Genomic DNA, 27,513 nt, shown 5'->3' with positions numbered 1-27,513 from the left:
AGGCAGATGGCGTCGACGCGGTGCGGCACCTGCTGCATGAAGGACACTTAAAACTGAAAAAAAGCCCTCGCTTCTATATTACAGGTTTGAACGGCAGCGAGATTTTAAATATGGCTTATTTTGCTACGCAGCCGTGAATTTGTGAGCTTTGGACATGGAGCGCTAAGCATCCAGAACACACTTCAGACTGCTCTTCTTCTGGAAGCCTTACATCTTTCTTTTTTTCTTACGATGTCTGAGAAGAACATTCTTATTTGGAAAATCGTCAGTACATCAGACGATGAATCATCCTCGCCTGATGGTCTGAGTTTATCATCATCAAGTCAAGGGGACAGTACACATGCCACATTTCATAATTGCAGCCTTGTAGCTGGTTAGTCAGAGGACACACACACACACACACACACACACACACACACACACACACACACACACACACACACACACACACACACACACACACACACACACACACAGCAGCAGTTGTGTCTGACCAGATGTGAGGCTGAAGGGCTCTGCTTGTTGGTTTGAACTGTTAAGAGGAGGAGAGATGGATGCAATAGCACACAGACTTAGAATTCAGCAATTACACTTCAAATCAAAGTGGGTATTTTACAGCTAATCTGGGATTAAAGCTCTTTTCTTCTATGATTCTGAGACATTTTTACTCAAAATCGCACATATCAACCTGCCAAAGGGATTACAGGAATGTTCGGGATTCATCCTCTTGGAACCGTAAATGTCGAGACCCAAATGTTTTGCCACTATATCTGGCAGATTTAGACATTTCGATGAATGGGATGTCAGGTTTGAAAAGCTGCCAGTAAGCTACTGTAATTTCAATGATAAACCTGTAAATGGAGATATTTTCCTGGATGAAGGATTCCAGGTTCACACAGAGAGAGGAGAGGCTTTAACGCCATCTAGTCACAACTCAGGAAATGCAGGATTGGACCTAAACACAGCGAAGGAGGCACGATGGATAACTTCAAGGATTTATTGCCAAATTGCAGGCAAGGGGTGAAAAACAACATGGACGTCACCATTTCTACATGCGACTGTTCATGTGAATGGATAAAAAACATAAAAAAATAGATGCATTAGTAATTTGCCAGATGTATTTTTCACTGTTTTAAAAAAGCAAAAGAGAAACATGAAAATAGAATTGGAAAAGGTTACCAGGAAGAGTCTGAAAACAAAAAAAGGAATAAAAGAAAAACTAATAAAAAAGACATGAATAGAAGTCAGAGGAGTAGTAGAAGGCACCAGCAGAGTTGAAGGAAAAATGGAAAAGGCATAGACAGCTGAGGGGGAATTTCATCTTCAATCGTTCTGCCTTCTCTGTTCTCATCTCTTGTTGGCGAGCCGTCGACCTCCCATCATCACCTCAATGGATCGTTCATCTCACGTTTCATTTCTACAATCTAGTCTCAATTCACCACCATGATGTCTCCATGATGTGGAGTTTCCATGCATCTGTGCACATTCTCCCATGGTTCTTCTGGCATCTAAATAGTTACTGAGCTGTTAAATCTGAACGCTGTATTGAACCAAATATAGTGTGTTGCATGTGTTTGCACAAAAATGATTTTGCCGTCGTAGCACTTCAGAATTTAAAGTGATTGTGCTCCAGACAGCGGCTTCCCTGCCCTTCGGCAGCGTTCTGTGCCAGCGATAAGTCATATTGACACATCACTTAGCGCTCGTCTCCAGGGAGATGCGTTATCACTCTCGCTCACATTTCAAAAGGCAGCTTTACGTCAACAACCTAAATTTTAATGCAAATGCGTGGGCATTCTGGGCTTCGTTGGCCGGGAGTTAAAAGACAATCGAGGAGTTGTGAGGTGTCGATGGGAAAGCTGCACTGCAGCAAAGCCTTTGAGATCGCTCCGCTGCTCGGACGTCTGCTGTTCTGTGAAGATATCGTTTTGGCTTTGTCAATTTAAAGCTTATTCTAATTCATCCATTCAGCTCTTTCATTTGCATTTTGTGCTCTGGGGAGATTTTGTTTGAAGATTTTGCTCATCGCTGACCATCAATAACACACTAAAAATCCATTAAAAATGAAATCTACAGTAAGGCAAAGCAAACACCCTGCATTGTTTCTACCACACGGATGCTGAAGTAGAAGATGTGGTTTCACCTGCACCAGTGTAGAGCACTGAGTTGTGTTTAAAAGCCGAATCCCCTCCGTGCATGGTATTTGTATGCAGACAGAGACGCAGCACAAAGGAGACCCTTTTAGGATGAACAGCATACATCTGAGGAGATTCAGCCTCTGTGAGGAGAGGGGATCACACATCACAGCGCTCTGAATTATCTCCTATCCCGCCACTCACCACAATCTCCAGTGACAGACCCTCCACGACTCCAAACATCAAATCTAAACATTATCTCATATTTTCTCTCTGATTCTGAGGTGGAATCTCTCTGTGCCGGCTGCAGAAAGCAGATGTACAAAACATCTCCATCTCTGAGATATATTACTATCAGAACTAAGCGGAGACCGAATCGCAGACTGTTTGTCCTTGAGATGGAGATGCATCAGCTGCCGATCAAAAAACGGCTGGTTTGAAGCTATTTTGGCCGTGACCGCTGACCACTGATCAGTCTCATATTTAGGATATGTTCACCAGTTACATTTGTACATTTGTACATCGGCACACACAGTGCGTCGTTGGCGTGGAAGTTGAGCACAGAAAAATGAAGACGTGAAGCTCATTTTTCACAACTGCAAGTCTGAAATAGAAAGACAAAAGGTTGTTGGTTTAGTTTGAAGGCTGGTCTTTAAATTTGAGGATCCCTGCCTTCTCTTGTTGTTGTTGTTGTAATTATTATTATATTATTATTATTAGAGAAAATGACCCAACTTCTCTCGATTTATAATGTCAGTAAACATTGTAAACATGAGTTTATAGTCTCACTCACTTCTTCAATCCGGCATGATGTTCATTTACTAAATTATCGTCCAACAGACCAGAAAGCAGGGGACGGTTTAGGGGCTCAGCTACTAAGATGACTTTGGCGTTAACTGTAAAGTTAACTTCAAATTATGGAAGCTAACTATATTAACAGCTTTGCAAAAGAAGGCAGAAGCAGCCAATCAGCCCACACGACAGCCTCCTCTCAGCTCACCTGCCAGACTCCTCTTCTCTCCAGCTTTCCCACTCACACCCTGAAAATCCTTCTCCTCCTTGCACAACCTCTAACTGGTATGAAAATAAACCATTTAAACCTCCTTCTATCTCCAGCCTGTGTCTGCTTTTTTGGGGCTAGTTGTCCGGTCATTATCACATTCCAGCACCTCTAACAAAGCACTTTCATAATCAGTTTTATTCACCGCCTCATTATTTGTTGGGTCTTGTCGATTGAACCATCATTAGTCTATCGAAGCATTATTATATTGCTGTTCACGGCACAATTACACCAATTCATCACAATGATTTTTGAGAATCTCAGAATTGAACTGCTGCACTGCACCAGAACAACATCTTTACAATGTACGACAATGAAGAATGCCCAGGCAGCCAATTAGAAGGAACCAGAAGTGGACAAAAACAGTGCAGGGGCTCTTTAAATGCTGTTTAAATATAACTGTTGTTTCTGACATTTGGAGTCATCAGATTACATCTCAGTTTTATGTGAACGAAGAAACAATTTAGTGCCATATTTTGAAATGACTTCCCAGTAAAGATCAGTGGAGGGAAAAAACGTGCTCACATTAAGCTGCAGATGTTGAAGGATGTGACATTCATGGCAGCTATTGTGCTCTCGGCCCAGACGACTGGAAGCTGTCCAGGGTGTGTGAAGCGCTTCCATGAAACCACGTGCAGGAATATGAAAAATGCGTGTGGCTGTGATTATAGAAACATAATGCTGACAAAGGAGCATTTATTCAGCCTCCCTGAGCTCTAAAATAGAAGGAATTGCAACACTATGCAACATTAATGGTTGATATTCAACTGAAAATGCTTGAGGATGAGCATGTGTTGTGTGGGTCAGTGAAAAATACTCTGTGCCTGAGTGAACAAGGGTCATTCGTTAGCCTATAGAAGCTAAATGTCTGGTAAAAAGCTTGTATGTTCAAACGGTTTCATTGAAATTCTGAACGACCGCTTATGCAGGTTTGTTTTTTTTCCAGCCTTATGATTTCAGATTTATGATGGTGCATTTTTAAAATGTTTTTAATGAGGCTTATAGTCACAAAGGGATGATTTAACCATCTGTTCAAAGGGGGAATAAACACTGAGTCGAGTATGAGGATCTCCCATGACAACAGAGATGCTGTTTATTCTCACCAGTGTTTATTGAGAAAAAACACAGCAGCTGAGTGGATCTTTGGTGTTTGGGGTGAATGAGGGGAAAAAAATGCTTGGCTGGCTCGAGTTTTTGCAGCTGAATACGGGTCTGACAGGGGGCCGGAACAACATCGGGTCCCGAGAGGCGTCGGATCAACAGAGCACCGCGGCCAGTCTGTTTATGTTACTTATGTAGAAATCAATAGCCCGGGCCTCCCAGTGCCCTGGATTTATCATTCTGACATATTCCCTTTGTGACAGATCTGGGTGCCTGCACAATAGAGGTTACTGTTTCAGAGGGCAAACCTGGATCAGTTCAAAGGAAGCAGATCCGTTATTTTTGACTGAAATGTGGGTCATTCGGGGCGAGAGCAACAGCGTCAATCTTTTATTGACACATTCAGTCCTTTCCCTTTAGGAATTGTGTAACTATTTATACGCAGAGACAGAAATAAAATAAATGTAAAAATAGTATTTGGGCTTGAATACGTGGCTCTTTCAGTATCTATCTATGGATATTAATTGTGGGATTTAATGTGCTGTAATGTTTTAAATGCAGTGCCAGGCTTTTCCACTCTGAAAGAGATCTGAGAGAATAATAAATAAGTTTAGAGTTTTTCTTGTGTGTGATTGGCCCTGACTGGACCTCACTTATATGGATATCAGAGGCTGCAAGACAAAAAAGAAGGTCAGTTTTTTCTTAAGGTCGTCAAATGAAGAGCTGAGAGAGAGATCGATCGATCGATACAAACTCTTGAAATAAAAGAAGGAAATTATAGCCTGTAAATGCAGCGCAGGAAGCAGAAGCAGGATGCTCTTTTAGGTCATGACGATTGTGCACCATCAGACGTTTCCCTGCGGCTGGAGAGAATACTGCCTGAAGTAACTCTGCAGACTTGAGATATTCTGTCAAACGTTATGTGCTTAAAGCCGATTCTGCTGCTGAAGTGAAAGGAATCATTCTACTTCTCAACCATTGATTTGGAGGATCTGTCCGATAATCATTAACTTAAAGACAAGAGCTTTTTGCACCAAACTAGAATCAATCCCACCACTTTAGAGGGGAAACCGGCTGCAGTGGCTGAGGCACTACTAATGTGGAATAAACTCAGTCTTCAGATAACACCTACTATACAAATTCACAGCCTTATCGGTCGACAGAAAACTTCCACAAATTAAAAGTAAAATAGTGCTGAGCACAAAGTAAAGCGTGAACCTGTGAAGTGTTCGGCTCGGGCAAACCCGAGCGCCAACAAACAACAGAAGATAAACTAAGCTTGAGGGTGATCTACTCACATCCACGGTGATCACTCCGGAGCCGTCGGAATAAAATCTCATGTTCTCCACGTTTCTCATTCAGCGTTTCCCCCTGTGACCTTTGCTCGTTATTCTCACACGACTGCCAATTTGTAAGACGATTTAAGGTGAGCAGCTGTCAGCGGATTAAAGCCGTGGTAGACTTTAATCACCCAAAGGTAAAGAGCAGTTGGTAATTAATTCTAGATAACACATGCATAGACACACACACACATACACACACAGAAACCAGCCGACTGCACCGGCTTCTTGGGGTGATGTTTGTGGAATCAAATCAAATTCACGACATGCAATGTTTTTTATAAACAAGACAGAGTTTATAGCCATGCAGGGGAACCCAAACCCCAAAAGCAAAGACGTATTTGATTTTATTGTTAGGAACATATCAATGTGTATATATATATATATATATATATATATATATATATATATATATGTATATATATATATACACTATATATACACATTGATATATATATATATATACTATATATATATAGTATATATATACAGTATATATATATATATATATTGTATATATATACAGTATACAGCTTTGATAAAGTTGTGGAGAGACAAATTAAGAGTGTGAATTCGATATGCCATGCCAAAACGTGCTTAGTGTCGATACTCGACGTCACATGCACATAACAACACTACCAAGCACTGTCAACCCATCCTGAGTTACATTCCTTAATGTTTTTTTTCTTCTCAATAGTTTGCTTAAGATGCATTGCGGCTTTACAGCGGGGGCTCTACCTGTGGTTGTGATGGCCGGCTGCTCCCCCAGTAGCAGTTTTAGCCGCTTGGCGTGGATTTTACCCTGGTAGTGTGACTGTGCCACCACCGCCGATGTGAAGGACATGTTACACAGCGTGCAGCACTTATTCTTGTCCACGTCACTCTTGTCGCTGCCCTAAAAAAACACAGTGACATCTCATCAATCATCAGAGAATCCTGTATGACATGCACTTATCTTTGAGAGACTTTGTAAAACAGGTTGCAATCAAACAAAGATGTGATTCCCATCACATTATGTAGAAAACACGGCGTGCTGTACGAGGGAGACAGCTGCATCTCCTGATTGAGATGAGGGGAAGGAGTGCAACATTCCTCGCCTCAGTCTGGAGATCCTGGCAGGAAGTAAGCACAGTCGACTGTTTTAAGGGGTGATAGTGAGGCCGATGCAGCGGATGGCGGACCGCTCTCTGAGCCTCCGTCTGTGCAAGCTGCAACAAAATCCACTATTAGAGGAGAAGGTGGAGGACGCGGCGCCACCCCCGCCAAGCACTGAGGGATGGATGCTACGGGTTCTCGGCGAGAAGTGAGAGGGAGGAGAGGAAGACAGGCTGGGTCAAGGACGGGCTGATATCCAGAGAGGAGGAGAACAGCCGAGTTCAGTTGAATGATCTCAGCTTGGGCCGAACTGAGATAATGAGTCTATTCACCTCGTAATATATATATAAATGCGTGTGTGTGTGTGTGTGTATCTAGCCATACTATTTTCTAGAGTACAATACAGCAACCTTGCTCCAACAATGTAACCGTGGGGAGAATGAAATTCATGAGATTACTGCAGTTTTTATCACATCGGTCTGCAGAAACTATGAAATTTTGAAAAAACCAACAGGGCCGTTTGTGCTTTGATACGGCGGATCAAAGCAACATTGATTGGCTGAGCAACAAGTCCTTAATAATTATTCTAGTGTTCTAATTCTAATTATTCTAATTATGCTAATGTTTGTTTACTTTGGAAGCATTCACAAACAGTCACATAGAAAATACATTTTAATGGGAGCAGCATTAGGGAACTCTTTGGATGCCATCGTCATTTAGTTTACATGCTGTTAAACTCCACCGTCGTGCTAATGTTCTGGTGCTCTTATCCGTCTATGTTTGTGTCTGTTTTTGCAAAACTATTCTGTAATTCAAGCTGTTCTGTAATTGTTTTTGCTGTAATTCACTCTCCTTTTATAGCTGCTTTGCGTTCTGCCTTCCGTCATGATTATTGTTTTAAACTTGTTTCTTAGTAAGACTCCAGCTTCATCTGGCTCATATTTCCGGGTTGATTTACGGCGTTGCCGGTCCGCTGTACAGGCTTTAATGGATTTATTTTTATGCAAAGCAGCCAAAGTGTCGTTTGTCATCAAGACGCGTTCTGGCAAAATGAAAAAGCGTCCGACGGCAAACAGCATTGACAGCATCGCGGAGCTAAATTCAACCCGTATTGCATTAGTAATCAGCACAACGTGATTAACATCACATTACGTTTGTTTATGAACTGACTAATGGAGCCACTAGTGTCTGAGAATGTGTTTAATTTATCGTTGAGCTGAGGCCAGCGACGTGGAGGAGATGAGATTTCAGCGGAGGTGGGAGGGGAATGTGAAGGGCATACATTGCACATTTTGTTGCATTTTGTTTTTATTGATAGACCAACTTTTCCTCAGAAGCCATGCGTAAAAAAGCCTTTTGGGATATTTTGACTACCTATATATGGTATATTTATGTCGTTATTAAGTAGAGATATCCTTCATCATGCAGGTTACATCCCAGGGAATATGAATAAAGTCTTTCAACATGAGCACTGAGGCTGTTGATCAAAAATATTGCAGAAGTTGCTTTCCTCCAAAAGTGTCTACGGCTATGAGGACATTGGATCTGCAGAGAGGTTTGAGAGGCTTTTGTTAAAATTATCTTTGAATAAGAATGCCATCTAGAACTTAATGTTAATACAAATATGTCACTGTGAATGTTTGAGGGGGCAGCTATAACACAAAAACCTCAAAATACACCGTCTGGTTTCCTTGATGACGTCCACAGCTTAGAGTTGCGTGTACATGAAGCTGCGTATCTTTTGGCTGAAAAAAATCACATCACAAAGAGTTGCTGTGGGTGCGGAAGTGACACACCAGCGGGGGGACCCATGCTGCAATTTTCAAAATTGGACCCTTTACTGAAATGCTATTTGTAGTGAGCTATAATCTGCTGCAGATCATCACCACGTGTGTGTGTGCGTGTGTGTGTGTGGATGAAAAGACAAAGACATTTCTTCCTCCCACAGTGTGTGATAACAGCAGAACACTGCTGCACTCTGAATCATTCTGACACACACACACACACACACACACACACACACACACACGTCCTTGGCCTTGTCCTTCACTGAGCACACACATGTGAACACACACCCTTCCTCCAGCTACCGGGGTAGCAGCAGAAGAAGAAAATCCCTGGATTGCAGAATGTTATCGTCATAATAAGCAAATATAGATTGAGGAAGAGACCAAATACACCAGGAGATGATCCACATAGAAGGATCCATAATTTCAATTTCCAACTGGAGACACTAGGAACTTATCGCAAGGAAACGTAATGACGGAAGTGGCAGGTGTGTGCTGTGTAATATGCAAGAAAGAAGCTTTTATCAGTGTGCTGTATTTTTGGATGGATGGTTACAGCATGTCGTTTAGTTAAGGAATGTGGAAGAATTTCTGATAAGCTCAGCAACACAGTTTTATCTTCTTCCGGAAAAACCCATGAGTCATCTGAAACACAACCTATCCAGTCGCTGCCATATTTCAGCAGTCATGTATGTGTGCTACATTTCTTCTTTTTTTTTGTGTAATCATAAACCAACAGTGAGTAATAAATGGAATTCTGCATTGGCAGAATATATTGCTGCATTGCATATCTCTGCATATGTAACTGATGGAGAGAGAGAGAGATAGAGAGATGGAGAGAGAGAGAGAGAGAGAGAGAGAGAGAGAGAGAGAGAGAGAGAGCTGCCTCATTCCCACTCATGTGAGGCATAATAAAATAATCTTTTTGATTTGCAAGCGGCACATTCTCTTTGCTGTCAGCGCTGTGCTGCACACTTTCCTCTTGCTCTCAGCGAGGCAGCGTGTCCTCGCCTGCCCGTGTTTGTAGCAGTAGTCTTGAATTACCGCACTGAACTGTTGTTGTTCCCTTTTGTCGCGGCATCAGAAACGTTGCAACATCAACAGGCTCGGGCCTCGCGTAGAGACTCCATCCAGGACAGATTTCATTTCGAGGGCCGGAGTCGAAAAAGCTGCTCGAGGTAAGGACTTTGGTGAGCCTGGACTGGCTTGGCCTGATCCTGGCCTAGTTTAGCACAGTATATAATGTCTTGGATAAATCATGAGGTCACGGAACACAACATGACCTTGAAATCAAACGGCAGGCGGCACCTTAAGGGACAGAGAATAACCCCTGCCTGGTGTTGCCTATAAGGGAGTAACGTGGCAACAGCGATATATAATAAACTACACACATCGCTCCTCGTGCAAGAACCCTGTCGCACAAACGGACGACTTCTTGAGTGACGTATGAGTGATTGGAGATAACTAGTTGCTTTCACCAAGTTCTGTCATTGACCTGTGAAAGTCATCTCTTGTCCATCTCCATGACCGTCACCTCACATTAAATAATGCACCACTTTGTTTTTAGACGTTTAACTTCATGTCAAAACTTTTCTTCTTTAATTGGATCCAAGGAATACTATGATTTAATCCGATCAGACATGGAAATACTCTCTTTTATTCCAGTACTTATCTTCGGATGGTAGGAGGCAGGACACTCAGCTGATTGCCGTAGCAACGGCACGCGAAGCTGCACGTCTGGTGTAGTTCTGCAGGCGGTTTACCCAAGTCCCTAAAAACTGGGCTGAGACGTTTTTGGCTTAGTGGTCGCACAGGGTATTGCATTGTCCACTTCCATCACGTGGCCCCATTAATGTAACGTTTTGCTGAATCTGACACGTCACAGAGAAAAAGGGTTATTATAAGAAAATTTGATTGACGCCTTCTTTTCATCTCTTCATAAGGTCCAACAGTTCCCTTCTCCTTCTTATCTAAGCGTTTCCCTGTGTAACATAACTGTGTACAGCGGGTTGACACTCTGGATGACCCAGCGGAGGATATTCTGATCAGATACACCAACTCAGCAAAACTTACAGCTGCAGAAGGCTGCACTTTCAGCGCTTTTAATGAACCAGATAAAGCTGACATATTCACTCAAATTGGTTTGCCATCGTTGGAGTCAAGCCTCAACTTCATGATGAGGGTCCAGACGTTTTTGCTAAATAAATTCAGTGTGATTATGTAATTATTTAAAGCAACACACGTCAGACTAAATCCCACATTGAGGCTGCAAGAGAAGAGTCTCTAAACCCCAAAAATCCAACCCAACCCTTTCTATTCAGAAGTAAAGGTTTCTTTTGAAATCCTTCAGTGGAAAACATCAGAGACCACCCGGCCCGCCAAACACAATCGGAGCGCCAACATGGAAATGGTTTTCTTTCTGTGGCTGTTGTTTAACTTACTTTTAAGTTAACCTTTTTCCTAACTCTATTTCCCTCTGGCTCCTGCCTTCACTCTGCAAGCCTCGTCTTTCTGCAGGGTTTTGCTAAATCACAGCCCTTTACTAATGGCGATTCACATTCATCCCCTTTGCAAAGAAGCTCAGAGGACATTGAAAAAGCGGAGCAGTTTAAAGAGAGAGATGGAAACCTGGAGTCCAGGTGAGGGGAGCTGCAAAATATAGTTAGGGGGTACAAACACTCCAAACCAAAAGCAGATTGACACTTCAGTTCTCATTTGATGTAATAGTTGTGGTGCTTTTATTCAGATTTGTGCACGAGAGAGTCTGCATGCATGTCATATATCTGTGCGGAGATTTAAACTGTGTAACTGCAGTACTTATACTGCAATGAGAGTAGAGTTCTTACCTGCTTGGGTTTGTACTCTCATCATTACAACATGGTCAAACAAAGAGGTCCGAAACTCAGAGGTTTAGGGTTTTCCCTGGTCTCTACGCTCCCTGGTTCTATGCCTCTCTCTCTACGTTAGCATTCATAGCTCCAAACAGCCAGTATTAGCGTGTAAACAATTGAGGGGAAACTGTAACTGTGCATATCTTTATTCTTTGTCATTATGTTCAGCAACCTAGCATGACACTCGAAAGCTCAGACTCAGGATGAGACAGACCGTGTAATTTGTTTTGCACACATAGTACTTCCATCTGCTGTTTAACTGAGGTGAACGGTTAATGCAAATATGCACATGCATTATGGTGTGAGTGCATGTACTGGATGGCACGGCTGGATAGTCTCTGCATGGTTCAGCCATCTGTAGACCACAATTAATTCACTACTTTGATATGTTTTTATTTGGCATGTTGTATATTCTATGTATAATCCTGCACGAGAAAATGATGTACAAATTCAGCGCTCTAATATTTATCCATTTTTGTTATCAGAGTGGGTAGTATTGCGTTTAAAGTGAGTTTTTTGTGGTCACACACCATGTATTTTCCTCACAACGATAACCTCCAGAGGGCTTTTCTGTTTCTGGTGTTCTCTGGCCACGCTGCAGATTTAGCGTGCATACGTGCTACGAGTGTGTGTACTCCAGGTCTGCAATCTGTTGGCTATCGCTCCCGGAGAGGTTGAGGCAACGAAGCATAAGACTGCAGTCACTTCTCATTCAGTCAAGGCAGCGCGGGACACCTGTGCCGTCTCCGGTATGACTGCTCAGTCTCTGAATAAGGATGCGGGAGCCACATCGCAGGCCTGATTTAATGGAGACTGTCAGATGGATAAAATGACAGGTGGACCCGAACAACTGTACAAGTCTGCACACATGGACATGTACAATGGATATTAATTATGTTTGACAAAGTCATACCTTGGTTTTTGATTAGCAACCACAACATATAATGTTTGTATGGTAGGAAAATATGATGTATAAATCATGGATTGGATTCCTCAAAGGATCAGAAGTGTTGCAATTGACACATTATATTGAACGATAATCAGGGCAAAACTCAGTCTTCTAATACTTTGTTTTATGATCAAATACCCTAAAAACGAATCAACTTCCTATCGTCCTCAGCCGTGCTCTGTTAGCTAGCTAATTGGCTACTTTTAGCATGCTAACATGTTACACTGAGATGCCGAACGCAGCAAACATCACCTGCTAAACATCAACATGCAGCGTTATTTGGCGCATGTTAGCATGCTGATGTTAGCATTTGGATCACAGCTGGGCCTGAGTGCAGCTTAACAGAGGGACTATGGCTGTAACATCTTGTGAAAGGGATCAAAAAAAGGTTTACAGCACTACCCAAGCCCAACATTAGTCTTCAGCTCCACGGGAGCAGTTCTGGGTTTTAATGCTTTGTTCAATTCGGGGTAGGGGAAGCGTCGTGTTCACTCTTCCTTCTTTTATGACCCAATTGAACCAACATTTTGGTGGATGCCGTGGTAACACCTCAAAATGAAAACTTGAACAGGGTAAGAAATGTGTGACGCTAATTACTCCATTTACAAGAACTCATGTATGAAAATGTCATGTATTCCTTACGCAAAGGTTTAATATCGTGTAGCATGCATGAACACGCGTGTACATAAAGCGCCTGCCCTGGGACACGTTCAACCAATCAACGCCGTGATTGGAGTCATCATTAGCAGCTGCATCTCCTACTTATGCAGCTGCGTGGGAGGATGAAATCTCCCCCTGTGCTGTTGTTATCTCCATGTTGAAGTGGGCTGAACCCCGGGGATGCAGCCTTACAGAGCATCTAAGGTACCATCTAAGCAAACCGCCTGCAGATTTAATGGCCGTTTTCGTCATAGGTTTCATATAACATACTGAGAGAAAAAAAACATGTTCCCCGTGTTCAGAAACAGAGCTGTAGTGGTTCCTCGAATCGTGGAGCGAATCGAAGTGGAGCATTGTTTCCTTGATTAACAGCATAGCATCATGTTGCATCACTGCAAGGGGGATTTCATCAAACACAAAGCTCTCTGAGGTTGAATGTCTGATTGCAAGTTAATTTGTTGATTTTAATTTGAAAGGAAGCATAGGCATCAATTTGGGGCTCAGGATCTCCGTTAGGCACTATGGATGGACTCCAGGAAAGCACAAATAATGCAATTGGAATGCATATTTCTTCAACCTGAAGTTTCCTGTTATTTTTCTGGGAAAGACACTAATGCACGTGTAACCACAAGACTTTTGTTTTGTTGTTACACATGCCACCGATGCCGGTCGGTCCGCGCCGCTGGCCGCGGCTGGTTGGTTTCAGATTGGGTCAAAATTCATGTTTCCACCGGTGAAGTATTCCTTTAAGTCTGCCCACTTTTTAGCAGTTCAATTACATGTGAAAGATTTGACTTAAATCCCTCTTGTCCGCTGCTCCATTTCCCCGTGAGAACTCGCAGCACAGAAGCCAACAACAAAACCCGAGGTCACGTCTCTTTGTCTGATCAAAGTCATCCAACAGGGGTCTAATTTGCATGATATTACAATGAATAAGCAGTGATGCTGAGGGACTGTCAGTAGAGCATTCCTCAGATCATTTTCCTGTCCACAAACTAATCGTAACACACTCATCATTAGAGTACATGCCTCATAATGCGTTTCCAGTATCAACAGAAACCCTTACGCCTTGAGTGAATGTTCAAACATTTAGCAGAAAATCTCACACAGCGATCCAAATCTCATATTTCAGAATTTGCATGAAATGCTTAGTGGAAATTCAGCCGCTGTCTAAATATTTAAAAAGAAAAGTGAATGAACTGCAAAAACAAATTAGAAACCACTCAACAGACAAACTGCAGTCTCCGTACAGGTTTATTCAGTGTTTGTATCCCAGGTTTGAAAATATCACCCGAATGGAATTCTGTTCAGCATCGCTGCATATCTGAATATTACGCTAAAGGATTACAATTCTCTGTCAAAACCTCCCCCGATTCATTACTAGAAGCCTAAACCAGAGTCCATGATCAGAAACACGCTATTTTACCATCAAATCCCCCTTCAAAACCCTGAGAGCATACCACTCGATGGATGCTCTCCTCTCCCATGGGAGCAGGTTATCTCAGGGACTAGCATGACCAGCAGCGTGTACAGTTGTCAGATGCCATCAGCTCAACCAGGTCCAGACGCCGGGCCGCGGCGGGCCGTGCACACTCTCCCGGTCTCTGGAGGCGGTGCTGCTGCTGCTGCTGCTGCGGAGTGTATTTTTAGACGGTGCCACCTTAGAAGCGCGGCCTGGTTGCATCGCAGCTCCGCGGTGGAGCCCACAAAGGCTACGTGCCCTTTTATCAGGAGCCTAAGGTCAGACCGAAGACCCGACATAGATTTATTGTGACACTCGGGGGTGGCGGGGGGGAGAAAGAAAAAAGATGAAGCAATGTGTGAGGCTGGTTTTGGTTTGATCACAGAATTTGTCATTGTACAGTGAGGTGGTGTCGAACTTCCTCTTTTGTAGTCCAATAATGTCAGTGTTTTTTTTAATAATATACTGTGAATCGTGTTGTATTATTAAAAAGAGGAAAAGGTTAACAAATAAACCCTGTTGCCTGTTGCCTGCAGACGGTGGTTCGAGGTATCTTTATGTTTATTATCCCCGACGGGCAATTTTGTGTTGCAGCCCAGAGGAACAAACAACAACAATCAATGGACAATGCAACGCTGTGTTGTTGTCTGCATTGAAGAGTGAAGTTACGTCTACATGCTGTTTCAGGTGCTGCAGCTCAGCAGCTTATTATCTCGCTCGCAAATTTATGTTGCAATTTTCTCCGCTGAATATTTTTCTCATCGGTTGAATAAGAGACGGTGCAGAACAAGACCCAAATTCATGTTTGGAAAAGAAAAAAGACTTTTGCAGCCCCTTCAGTATCTCCTGTGTCGGAGAAGCACAGATTTTGAACGTGAAGCTGCTTTATTCAGTGTTTTACCAGTTTTGATTATGCAGATTCACTATGTGGATTATGCAATAATCCCTCACAATACGCTCCAAATGTCAGATTGATCCACCAAACCGCTCAGGGACGCGTTATTGTACGTAGAATTTTTAAAAAGTAGCTTCATTGTGAAACAGAATCACTAATGATCGTGAGCTGGGAGTTGTGAGACAGGTTAATTATTAATTATGTGAAATTTGATCCTGTTGAAGTAATCCAACCCTTCATATCTTGGTTGGCAACATTAAAGCTGTTTAAGTTTCAAAAGTCAAACCACAGTGTTGTGTATGTGATGAAGAAAATAGTTCAGGAATAAAAACGTATTTGAGGTTTGTGATTATCATTTCAGCATCTCTGGTGCAGTCATGTGATCATTAGACGTGGAAGCTCAAAGAGGATGGCAGACCGGTCTTTTATATATATTTATAGATATGAACCTGCGTTGCTGCAACTCATTGCTGCAACAAGCAATCTGCACAAAGACTTTCAAATGTGCATCTTTACATTGTTGCCGTACTCTTCCAGATTAAAGCAGCTCCCAGACCTTTACTTCCCAGGATTACAGAGAAACACTGAGCTCAGTCCTCCGACACATCGAGGCCTGATGGTGATAATAAACCATCGAGGTCACACCAGATGAGCGTGAAACGATCATCCAGAGTCCTTTCCCTGTTCTCAGTGATGCTGCAGTATAGACAGTGATTCTGGGGAAACAACTGAGATATCCCTGCTGGTAACACAGTGAGAACAGAGCAGACACACATTCTACCTGACAGCCCAAATAAAATACAAACAGCTTTAAAGCTCTGGTCTACGATTTGAAAGATTTGTCAATTAAGCATGTGGCGAGCGATCGCCAAGCAGTTTGGGATCGGGAACGTACTGCAGTCGGGGTGAGAGAGAAGTCCGACCGGCACCCGCTGCATTTACACCGATAATGTGTCATCATTCATGGCCGTAATGAACACTATGACTGCTTTGTACATGTTGTAGAAGTCCTGGACACACCGGGAAACTAAACGTCCTGCCTGAGTTTACCGGAGGGGATGTTCCCATTCATTGTCTAAGCCGTGCAATGCCGGCGCGGAGCGGCAGGTTTCCAGAGATGGCGCCGCCGCCCACAAGCTCTCGAAAATCTGTGGACTGGTGTTCACTCATGACGAACAAATATGGACACGTGTGCAGACACACACGTAATCTGTATGCACTGGACTTCAGCTCTCTGTACCCCCTACTGCTGTAACATGTTATGTCAAATGTCACAAGTAAAAGAAAATGTTATGTCAAATGAAAAATGCAAAAGATAAGATAATATTATGAAGACGATTTTATCCTGTGGGTAATGGGGGGCGGGACTAGATAAGCCTTGGCTTCTCCCGCTTTCCCTTTCGGCCATGTGTATTGTACTATTTGAACAAAGATGTGTGATGATGATGATTTAACTGACATGCCCGAAATAAATAAATAAATAAAAATAAATCTTTCAAACTGAGTGTTGTCAATCTAAAATAAAGACAGATTCAGCAACTGCAGAGCTTATTTCTCGCCTAAAATGTTTTCAGAAACACATTTCTGTGAACTATTTTCGTAAAATAAGAGGGAGGTGGGAGGCTGCGAGGGGGGAACGATACAATCTCGGAGGATTAAGGATCACAGAGGGGAGGGGTGTGTGGGGGGGGGGGGGCGGATGCTTTTTTCAAACCTTTCAAAGGTTAGACCATAGCTTTAATATTGAGAGCAGTTATAGTAGAACTCCTGAACTTTTACTTAAAGGATAAAGGATATCTACCTCAGCTAATTTGGTTTTCTCTTCACTTAATGGAAGTGTTTTACAGAACTGGAGGGCCACCTTTTAATATAATTCTCAATACAGGCCTTTTGTTCTTCCAACGTGATATTACTAAGTGCCTTCAAGCAACCCGTTGTCATACCGACGGGGGTCAGTGGCCCCTCAGAGTCTGATACGGTCGTACCGTACCTCGATGTGAATCCGTCCGCGTAGTTATGTGCTCAAAGAAACTGACAAAGAGAACGGAATCGATAATTGAGGAAAACTATAATATATTTCATGAAAGTCCCTGTGTCCTCCCTAGTCTCATCACTCTGATCCCACATGGTTTCAGTGTGAGTGATAAAAGCCAAAAAATGAAATCAGAGAAACAGGAAGAAAAGGAAGGAGAGATAGAGGGAAGAAATGAGGAGAAGAAGAAGAAGAAGAAGGAATGAACAGAATGATAATAAAAATATAGCAGTGGAAAGGTTGAAAAGGATGATGAATGAACATAAAAGGAGGCAATGAAGGGATTAAAGGAGAAATGAATAGGAGAGGGGAGAAAAGAGACAGGATTAGGAATTGAAAGAAGATGAAGTGAGAGAGGAGGAAAGGAGCTGAGAAAGACAGGGAGGGAAAAACAATATGAAGGGAAAGGAGAATTGAAATGAATGAGGAGGAGAGTAGAAAAACCAAGGGAAAGGAGAGAGGAAGGACAGGAAACAAAAGTATGGTAAGAAAGGTGATGATAGAAAGGTAGTGGAGAGGAAATGATCTCAAAGTGGCGGAAGAAAAGAAAATGATGGAAAGTGGAAAGGAAAGGCAAGTAGGATAAAAAGGATAGAAATGTGAAGAGGATAGATGGAAAGGATGGAAAATAATGGAGAGCAAAAGGTAGAAAAGTAGGCGTTTAATGGGGGGAGGGGGGGGGGGGGGTAGACAATGAGATGAGAAAAGAAAGGGCAGAATATGAAGTGGTGGGTTACAACCTTTAACAGCACTCGACAGGAAGTTGGAGTGAAAATGTCCCTTTCACTGTGACGCCAACATGCTGTACGATATCAGCGAGCACCATGAGATCTCAGGTTTGGCTGGATAATCCGTTGACAATAAAGGTTTCCACAGTGGCGAGCTGTGGACGGATGCGTGTGCATGTTTCTCAGTGATTATTGTGTCCCCCACTGGGAACGTTGTGGACTTACATTGTCTGTTCTGAGCTTCTTGGCGGGGCAGCCTCCATCCACAGGATGTAGCATGTAATACAGCCGCACTTTGTTGGCGTGTTTCCGACTCTGAGGGAGAGAAAAGAGAAAAAGATATGAAATCATTAAAGTGGATGATGATGTCTCTCCTCTTTGAGGAACTTTACGGAGCATTTATACAAATCAAACTAATCAAAGTTTGGATCACTTCTGCTGCTCCTAGCTCCCATGCATTTCAATACGTTTGTCTTAATTTTGTATCTTTTAGTGTTTATCAGTGGAGCGTATGATAAACAATCATAAATTGGGAAAGGAAGCGTGGAGAGCGTAGTGCACTTGATGGCCGGGCTGCAGGACGACGACGCTCGGAGCTCCAACACAGTCAGAGTCGGTGGACGATGTTTCCCTGATTTTTTTATATTTAATGTGATGATGCAAACCATGTTATTTGCCGTTTTTGTGACCGATGCAAAATTCATGAAATACCTCCTGTTTTTGATTTGTTTGTTGCCCTTTTTTATTTCTTGTGAACAAAAGGACAGCAACTGACTGAAGATAGAGCTGGTGAACATCGGAAAAAGACAACAACTCCAAAATGAGTGATAATGTGGCTCAACATCTGGTGGATGCATACTTAAGCATCTGTTCTTAACAAGCCTGCCATATAACTTTCAAAGATGTAAGGTATGAAATGAAGCCAATGCAGACGTGCCAAAAAAACGGAAGTTCCTTAACTGGCTGCAAAAGCGAGTACATCCCCATAGACGGCCATATTAAAATGCTGAACTTTACAGCAGACCTTATGCATAATTAAGGGCACTTCTAGTGACAGGTGGGTGCCGGGACGGCGGCTCGCTTTCTGCACGGTTTCACCTCAGCTAATTTGAGTCACTGAACTTATTAAGCTTGCGGTTGTGTTTGTGATCTATGACAAACACTCTGCATAATCACATAATGACAGTCATCCACTAATGACACTCTGAGTCCCTCGCTTTCACAATTAAGTTAACTCCCTGTTAAAATGAGCTATCAGAGCACCGGGCTGCATCATAACACTCTGCTTCCATTCGTGCAGAGTAGACGCACTGTTAAAAATAGCCGGAGACTGTCGAATGAAGCACGCGGTGACGCTCCCCGATCCTGGAATTGATAATTAGCGCTCGGTTCACTGCGAGCTTCTTCCCAGCAGCCCATCGATCTGGGAGGAAGACGGGATTGGGAAGGACAGATTAGCTTTATCGGAAAATGATTCTGCTGCGAGGGGCGACGCTTCTGATGTGAAGAGAGGCGATGCAGAAAGAGAGGAGGCAGAGGCCTGTTGAGATATTGTCACCTCGTCACCACGGACGAGGGAGGGTTTGTGGTTACGAGATAACATCTGGGGAGGCGTGTAGCAGGGAGGACCGTCGCCCGGTGCGTCGCTCTGTCAGGCGGAAGGAACCGCCGCCGGCTTCTCTTCACAAGGGTTACCACAGACCAACTCATCCCGCCCGTAACGGGGTTGAGAGCGAGGCTGCACCAATCCATTTGTCTTGCCTGTCTGGTTTCTTGGCAGAGATACCGCAACGTGAGCTCGATCATTTCTTTGGGAGGACAAAACAAAGGATCCAGCTTGAAAAAGCATGATAGATACGCAGCAGTTAACGCTGAGCATTTGTCATGAAATCTGCCGTGGGTTTCATTGTTGATATAAAAATATAAAATATGATCACATATGAGGCTCAAATTACCCAAAACAACATATATTCTGCCTTTATATAAAACACCAGTCCTTTTATGTCTTATGGGAAATTTAAGTGGTTCAATTTCGAACTCTGTATGAACAGAAAAGGGAAATAAGAGCATTGGGTTTCTCTCCAACTTCCCACCAAATAGATGGAATAATGACAACAAATAACAGAATTTCTTCTTCAAACCTCGGGGGAATCGGCTTTGTACTGTTGAAACTGTCCCTGTGCCATTTTGAGGAAATAAAAATGTTTTTCCACATTCACCACATGGAACACATGAAGCCAGAACAATCAATCGGAGTTCAACATCAACTTCCTGTGAGGCCGCTGAAGCAGGCTGGACTTTAATTCACCCCCTGAAATCATGTCTGTTTCTTTTTTATACCTGCGGTCAATGTGTGCTTCAATGTGTCAATGTGTCAATGTGCTTCCGGTGCCCAGATGCATTATTGTTATGTTCCCCCGAAAGAGCCTTTTTATGCACTGAGCTAACATCTATCTATCATATTCACACATGTATTTCTGCTTATTTAATAATTATTTTAACTGTGATTATCACTTGCTAATTGCCATACCAGGCCAGCTGCATTCATAACTACAAGTGGTATCTCCAGTAACCAATCCCACTCCTCATTCCCTAACCAACCCACTGAAGCCAACACGTATTAGCCAATCAGAGGCTAGAGGATAACAGGCTGTCAAACACATGTGCTTTTTTTGGCCATTAGAGTTTCTGAATACAGTGCACACAGTTATTACTCTCTAATACTGACAACAGACATCTGTGTGGTGTTGAGATGTGTAACCGGTGTGGTCTCTGTCTTTAGGAAGAAGAAGTTACTGGAAACAAGTTTTTTTGAGTTTGTTCCAGAGGTGAAAATTTGATGAAAGTGTTTTTGTAAGGCTGATGTCAATCATGCGGGAGCTCAAACTCTAGTTTCTCCCCGCTGGTCCCCGCTCGCCTCGTCCCACTGTTCTGTACCAAATTTGAACCCAACATGCATCTTTCAATACTGCAAAACAAGCGGAGACAAACTGAGATGTGTTTGTGCTCTCTGTGTACGTTCTGAAAGTAGCTCACATGGTGTTCAGGGAGCTTGTTCAGTAGGTTGTATTCTACATAGTGAAGGTGCACACACCTAATATGGATACCATACAAAGTACATACAGTACCTTTTTTGTATTTTGATCATGCTTGTCAAAATTACGACAGCATTACGACTTGCAACTTTATAAAGTATAACCACCAACAGAGCATGTAAACAAACTATATTTAAGGGGGAATACTGTGGGGTGTGTTCTTATTAGAGCTACACTACTAAGGGACATAATCAGGGCTGAAGAGAGATCATTACTGCATTACAACCAGTCAGTGGGCTTTTCTCTCAGACGTTCCCCTCCACAGGGCCAGGGTGCTTCAGAGGACCAACACTCCCAGAAACCACAACCACAAGCCATTAGCCTCAGTTGTAGTTGAAAATAGCAAAAACTGACCTTTCTCATATATATATATAAATCAACTGATCTTCAGTGATATGCATAACGTGTAGGAGGCAGTCGTGGAGCTGTACTGGAGCTCCCTGGCATGAATGTATGAATGTGAAGCAGGACCGCATTAGAAACAGTGATTTCATGTGATGGAAATAATGAGTATCATTATATGCACTTGGAAGCACCATACATTGTGTTCAATAATGTGAAAATGTCCATTCTCTTGTACAAAGAACCGCTGCTGGCGTTCCTGTCACCAGCTGCAACGTACAACAATTACAGAGCAGGAAGATTAAGCTGGATTTACAAAAAAAAGACTACAAAAGTCAGGATCCATATATCAAAACAAGACCGAAAAATGCCAAGATCAGACTGCAAAGTATCTCTTGAGATGATCACTGTGTCAGATCGGGTCAAGCAATCACAGCTCGGTGAGCGGCACCCTGCCCGTGTGCAGAAAGTGACGGGTGGAAGTAATGTGGTATAACTGTCCTGACCCGAGCGTGATAGTGTTTTTGTTTTTTTGCAAAAAAGAGCTGCTCTTCCTTCTGCTGTGCTTTTATGAGCTCTGTGTGAAATTTGAATCTTGTATTCCCTCTATAATGTTAATCCCATCCAAATGGGGATTATATGATCAAACTAGGAGAAAGACAGCAGAGAAATTAACCACGGTATTATTTTTGCAGAGGAAATCTATCAGGCATTCAAGATGCTCCATTGGTTTATAAATATAAATCTGTATCTGGATAAAAATCTGCATCTTTAGGGTCGGCGGATCTCACGTAGTCTGATTGGGAAAAAAGCAGGTATCGGGTAAATGGGACTCTTTAAATATTAGAAGCAAGTTGGCTTTTATTAGAAACTAGTCAAACACCCTGAGATTGTTTTTGGAATTGGAGGTACTGCAGGTACTGCAGGTACTGGCGGTACTGTAGGTACTGGAGGTACTGGAGGTACTGCAGGTACTGGAGGTACTGGCGGTACTGGAGGTACTGGAGGTACTGCAGGTAATGCAGGTACTGGAGGTACTGCAGGTACTGGCGGTACTGTAGGTACTGGAGGTATGCAGGTAATGCAGGTATTGCAGGTACTGGAGGTAGGCCTACTGTAGGTACTGCAGGTACTGGCGGTACTGTAGGTACTGGAGGTACTGCAGGTAATGCAGGTACTGCAGGTACTGGAGGTACTGGAGGTACTGAAGGTATTGCAGGTACTGCAGGTACTGGAGGTACTGCAGGTATTGGAGGTACTGCAGGTATTGTAGGTACTGGAGGTATTGCAGGTACTGCAGGTACTGCAGGTACTGGAGGTACTGCAGGTAATGCAGGTACTGCAGGTACTGGAGGTACTGGAGGGATTGCAGGTACTGTAGGTACTGGAGGAACTGTAGGTACTGGAGGTACTGGAGGAACTGTAGGTACTGGAGGAGAGGTACTACAGATAATGCAGGTACTGAAGGTACTGCAGATACTGGAGGTACTGCAGGTATTGGAGGTACTGGAGGTACTGCAGGTACTGAAGGTACTGCAGATACTGGAGGTACTGCAGGTATTGGAGGTACTGGAGGTACTGCAGGTACTGCAGGTACTGCAGGTACTGGAGGTACTGGAGGCTAAGAAACCGGAGCTTTATCGCCTTCCTACTGTTTATGCGATCGGTGCACTTCCTCAAAGTCGTCCAAATGAGATTCTCAGCGAGACCCCCACAGCTGGTTTCAGAGAGGTGCTTTATAAGGTAGTAATCGGACACCATGCAGCTCCACTGTCACTTTTATGGATAACCACTGAACATGTCAGCGTGCAGAAGTAGAAACCCTTCCAGCCCTATGAAGGTATTATTGGAGTAAAACTCTGGAGCACGTGTGACGGGGAGATTTGTATTTGTATAAAATAAATAGTCACACTGTATCGGTTCAGTCTCAGAACGTCTTAGAATGTATTCTCTCTCCCACAAACACGACAGTCAAACCTTCTCAAATCGTATCGACATTTGCACATGTGAATTCATACCATGAGAGTCGCACACCTGTGGAACATTTTCTCCCAAAAACTGTTTTTCTCGTATATTTTCCGAGCACAAACAAGTCAACAACTTCAAACTGCTTGACCCTGTTGCGACTTTTAACAAAGACATGTTTTGCTCCCAAATGACAACATGGGAAAGAGCAGAGGGTATTTAAACTACGGAATAATAATACAACTATATTGTTACAACAATATTTACATTATATGACTGATGTTAACTGTTCATCAGCCATTGGGTGTCAAATGCAGACCAGGCTTTTGCATTACGTGTAAGTGGTACTTTAGTGCTGAAACTTGCTTAGGTCTTGAGTATTTTTACACATCTTTATGTCCTCTATGTGTCTTTTGCTGTACATTTATAATTATTAGCTACACAACTTAAAACGTTCAGTTAAGTCAAAACATTTTGGGGGAAAATAATCACTATATAGCCACAAACTATAACATCCCAAACATTTGTCATTTATATCGACTGTATGTAAAAATCAATATCAATCAATATTCATCAACTTATGAATCACAACGTGGGGTTAAAAAATGGGATAGAAATGAATTGTTACACCGTGATCCCAGTATGACAGTGGAAATGAGTCAAGATGAAGCTTCATGAAACACTCTTGACTGCTCCTTATGACAGATGCAAATACATTACCCCCCCTTTTTAATAATTTCCCCTGTCGCCTCACATTTGTCATGCTGATACCTGTCAACCTGTCCACTTTGGAAATAAACCTGGCTCATACCAATACAAGTCATTTCAATCAAAGCATAAATAAAAGTTGAATTTGTTTCTCTACAGGAACAAACTTCATTCTTGCATCAACATCCCAAAATCTCAGAACAGCCAAGATACTGAAGAACCCCCAGGCTCCCAGTTTTTTTAACACTCTTTTAAATATAATTTATATATTTATAAATTAAAATCCTTCTGGGATTATGAGCTGAGTAATACCGAACCTGTGATAGAATTCAAATTTACTGGAACTGCATCTCACGCTCCTTAAATTTGACACGCTTCATCGGCTAATCGCCGGCTAATCTGTCAGAAAGATTCTGGGCTGTTTCACCTCTCTCTCTCTCTCTCTCTCTCTCTCTCTCTCTCTCTCTCTCTCTGTCTCTCTCTGTCTCTCTCTCTCTCTCTGACTAACAACTGATATCTCAGGACTGTTTTCCATTAATAACCCCTCCTTCGCTCAACCGTTTCCCAGTGAGACAGGCTGATAATTAACTTGTGTAAACACAGCTGCATTATGGTGAACGAAATAAAAAGGGCTAAACATCTCAGCGGTGCAATTTTCAGCTCACACAGGAAGATCAGGCCACGTTTTCTCCGTGCCAACATGTTTGGAAGCATTTTAATTACCTCCTTCTTAGCACTCGGCTTGAAGACAGACAAAATCACGTCTGCCGATTTCCATTTTAAATCCAACGAGAAGCGCTGTTATATAGAGGCAAAGCTTTGTGGATCATTTTCCCATCAGCACAAGAAATAGCTAATATTTCCATCCCATTAACTCCGATGTGTGTAAAAATAACAGGGGATGATGGATGTGTGCAGCGTGGACGTCGCTCCTACAGACATCTATAAACTGACCGGCCTGCTGAAACTATTAGGAGCCCTCGCTGGGCTAATGATGCACGAGAAGTAATTAAGCAGGGATCATGGAAATTCTTTTCTTTCTTTATCTGACAAACACATTCAACCTCATGACTGCAAAAAATGCCAGCATTGCAACTTTGCCCTTCGGGAAGCGTCCGTCTCCTAAGTATACATTTATTAAAAAAACACTTGCACTGCAGGAGATTCAAAAATGATTATTATTTTCTTTTCTCCTGAAAAAAAAATAACCTCTTTGGTTCTGTTTGGAGTGATTTCTATCTGAACCAGAGGGCAACTAGTACTCACACTGAGCCACTGCGCTTCACTAATCCTCTCCTGCAAAAATCAATGTTTGCAAAGGTCAAACAGAGCGGCATGGAACATGCAGATTAGCTTGTCAATAACTGACACACTTTACTACACCCACATGCTACAAGCTGCCAACGAGCAGACGAAGCCAGGCCAGTGGAGGGTTTATAAAATGTTAACTTCCAAAGTTAACAGGGAATACATAAAAACGGATTCAATGTTCCATTTTACTTTCTTTCAGTAAATGTGCATTCAAAAATGTGAGGATATTTATTTCTATATTATTAAGTATATATTTCTAAATCCTGTATGCTTACCGTATTCAATCAATAAATGACGTTATGCCATTGTATCATATCACACATTGCATATATTGTTTTGATTGTTTTATTGTGCTTATTGTTAATATAATGTATAAAGGACTGAGTGTGTATAAATACACTGTATCGCGTCAGACAGACGTGCATGAGAGTGCTGGTAATCATCTCTCAGCTGGTCAAGCTTATTTCTGAAAATATAACTCCTCCTTTAAATGCTTTCCACAAAGAAACGTCCCAAAATGGCCGTTTAAAAGTGTATAAACAGCTTACAATATAATGAACCGGTGTGTAACAAGGCACATGGGTGCAACACATTTAATGAGCGTAATGTATAAATTCTAAAAGTAGAAAAAAACGCTGCAGGAGGGTGCGGACTTGAAATACATGCATAATGATCGTCATAAGATATCGCTGTACGATATTTACTTCCCCTTGTTGTCTAATTCCCAATGTGTTCGTAATGCAAAGTCTAATTTTTCTGACTTTGGCTACATGGGAGTCAATATATTGAAATTAATCTCACATAACTGTGGTTTGTATGCCAATGAGTTACTTGAAACCCGACATGATGGATTCTCACGTGATCTTGTATCACATCATGTCGGACCTCATGACTCATATAGTAAGTGATAACTGATTGAGAAAAGAGATTTCAGGTGAGGGATTCCCAATGTCTGCAGCTTGGTAAAGTCCTGCGGGTCATTATATCTGATGATGAAGCGTAAAGTCACACTGCACATTAAACTTCTCCACCCCTTCACTCACAAACCAACCGAGGCGACGGCTGTGCGGTCAGTTCAGACAAACAAAACAGCATAGAAAACGTTGATGTGCTAACTCTCTTTGCATCCGAGCTAACGGAAACCAATTAAGGAAGACAAGTCAGCCAAATATTCGACTCTCCCCATGCAGCCGAATATGAGTTAGTTATAGATACTTGTAGATGGATTGTTGCGTCTCTGGAGTCCCCCAGACATTGATTCTGCTCTGTGTTACGAGGAGAATCAGGAGTTTATGTTGGTCTGGTGGATTCTAGTGCTGAAACCTGGCTGACGGCCGTCGTTCCACAGTAAAGTGGATGAAATACACTGTACTGTAGAAGGGTCACTGTGGTACAGGAAAACTTTGAATGCAACAGTGGGGGGCGGAGCTTGAATGTGTCGAGCGCTTCATCAGCAGCGGGGCTTTATAGGACACGGCTAATTGACTGCAGTTCATTTGGATGCATAATGAGCAAGGAGGGCTTCTCGAAAACACTGCAAGTAGCGATTCCTGGGGACAAACAATTGGCAGACTCCAATTTCACAAAGACACACGATTTCTGGGTTCCCACTCTTTTAAATAACTCATCTTCACAGACCAGGACATTAATACCGTATATGTTTTCTTCGTGGCCTCTTCACAGCTCAAGAAAAACACGATTTCAGTTGACATTTGATTCGAACCGGGGTCGGCTGCGTATGTACGTTCGTACATGGCATGCGCTTAAACCACTCCGCCAACTGCGCGCCTCTATCTTTCTTTTTAAGCAACACAGAGCAGCCAAACACAGTATTCATGAGCTTTCATCACAACTTCTCCACCTCGGGGGGAAAACAATGTGTTTGCTACAATTCCAACATTAGATCTTATAGCTAAAACCCTACAGGCCGTATAAGTCACCGCCATTCACCAACAGC

General features: G+C 42.6%; 1 protein-coding gene across 1 annotated transcript in view; it reads right to left on the bottom strand.

The window, feature by feature from the left end:
- LOC311023107 (zinc finger matrin-type protein 4-like) overlaps window positions 1–27,513 on the bottom strand; it is a 70,034-nt gene that overhangs the window by 22,475 nt on the left and 20,046 nt on the right. Inside the window, exons 3-4 of the mRNA XM_084024771.1 lie at window positions 18,361–18,450; window positions 6,375–6,531 (exon numbers count right to left, since the gene is read on the bottom strand). Coding sequence (XP_083880897.1) covers window positions 6,375–6,531; window positions 18,361–18,450 — 247 coding nt within the window. The remainder of the gene's footprint in view (window positions 1–6,374; window positions 6,532–18,360; window positions 18,451–27,513) is intronic.

Source organism: Eutrigla gurnardus (genome assembly GCF_963514095.1).
Source record: "Eutrigla gurnardus genome assembly, chromosome: 13".
In the NCBI taxonomy this organism is placed as follows: domain Eukaryota; kingdom Metazoa; phylum Chordata; class Actinopteri; order Perciformes; family Triglidae; genus Eutrigla; species Eutrigla gurnardus.
The sequence above is the reverse complement of the archived record's forward strand: the minus strand, read 5'-3'. Positions and strand labels throughout refer to the sequence as shown.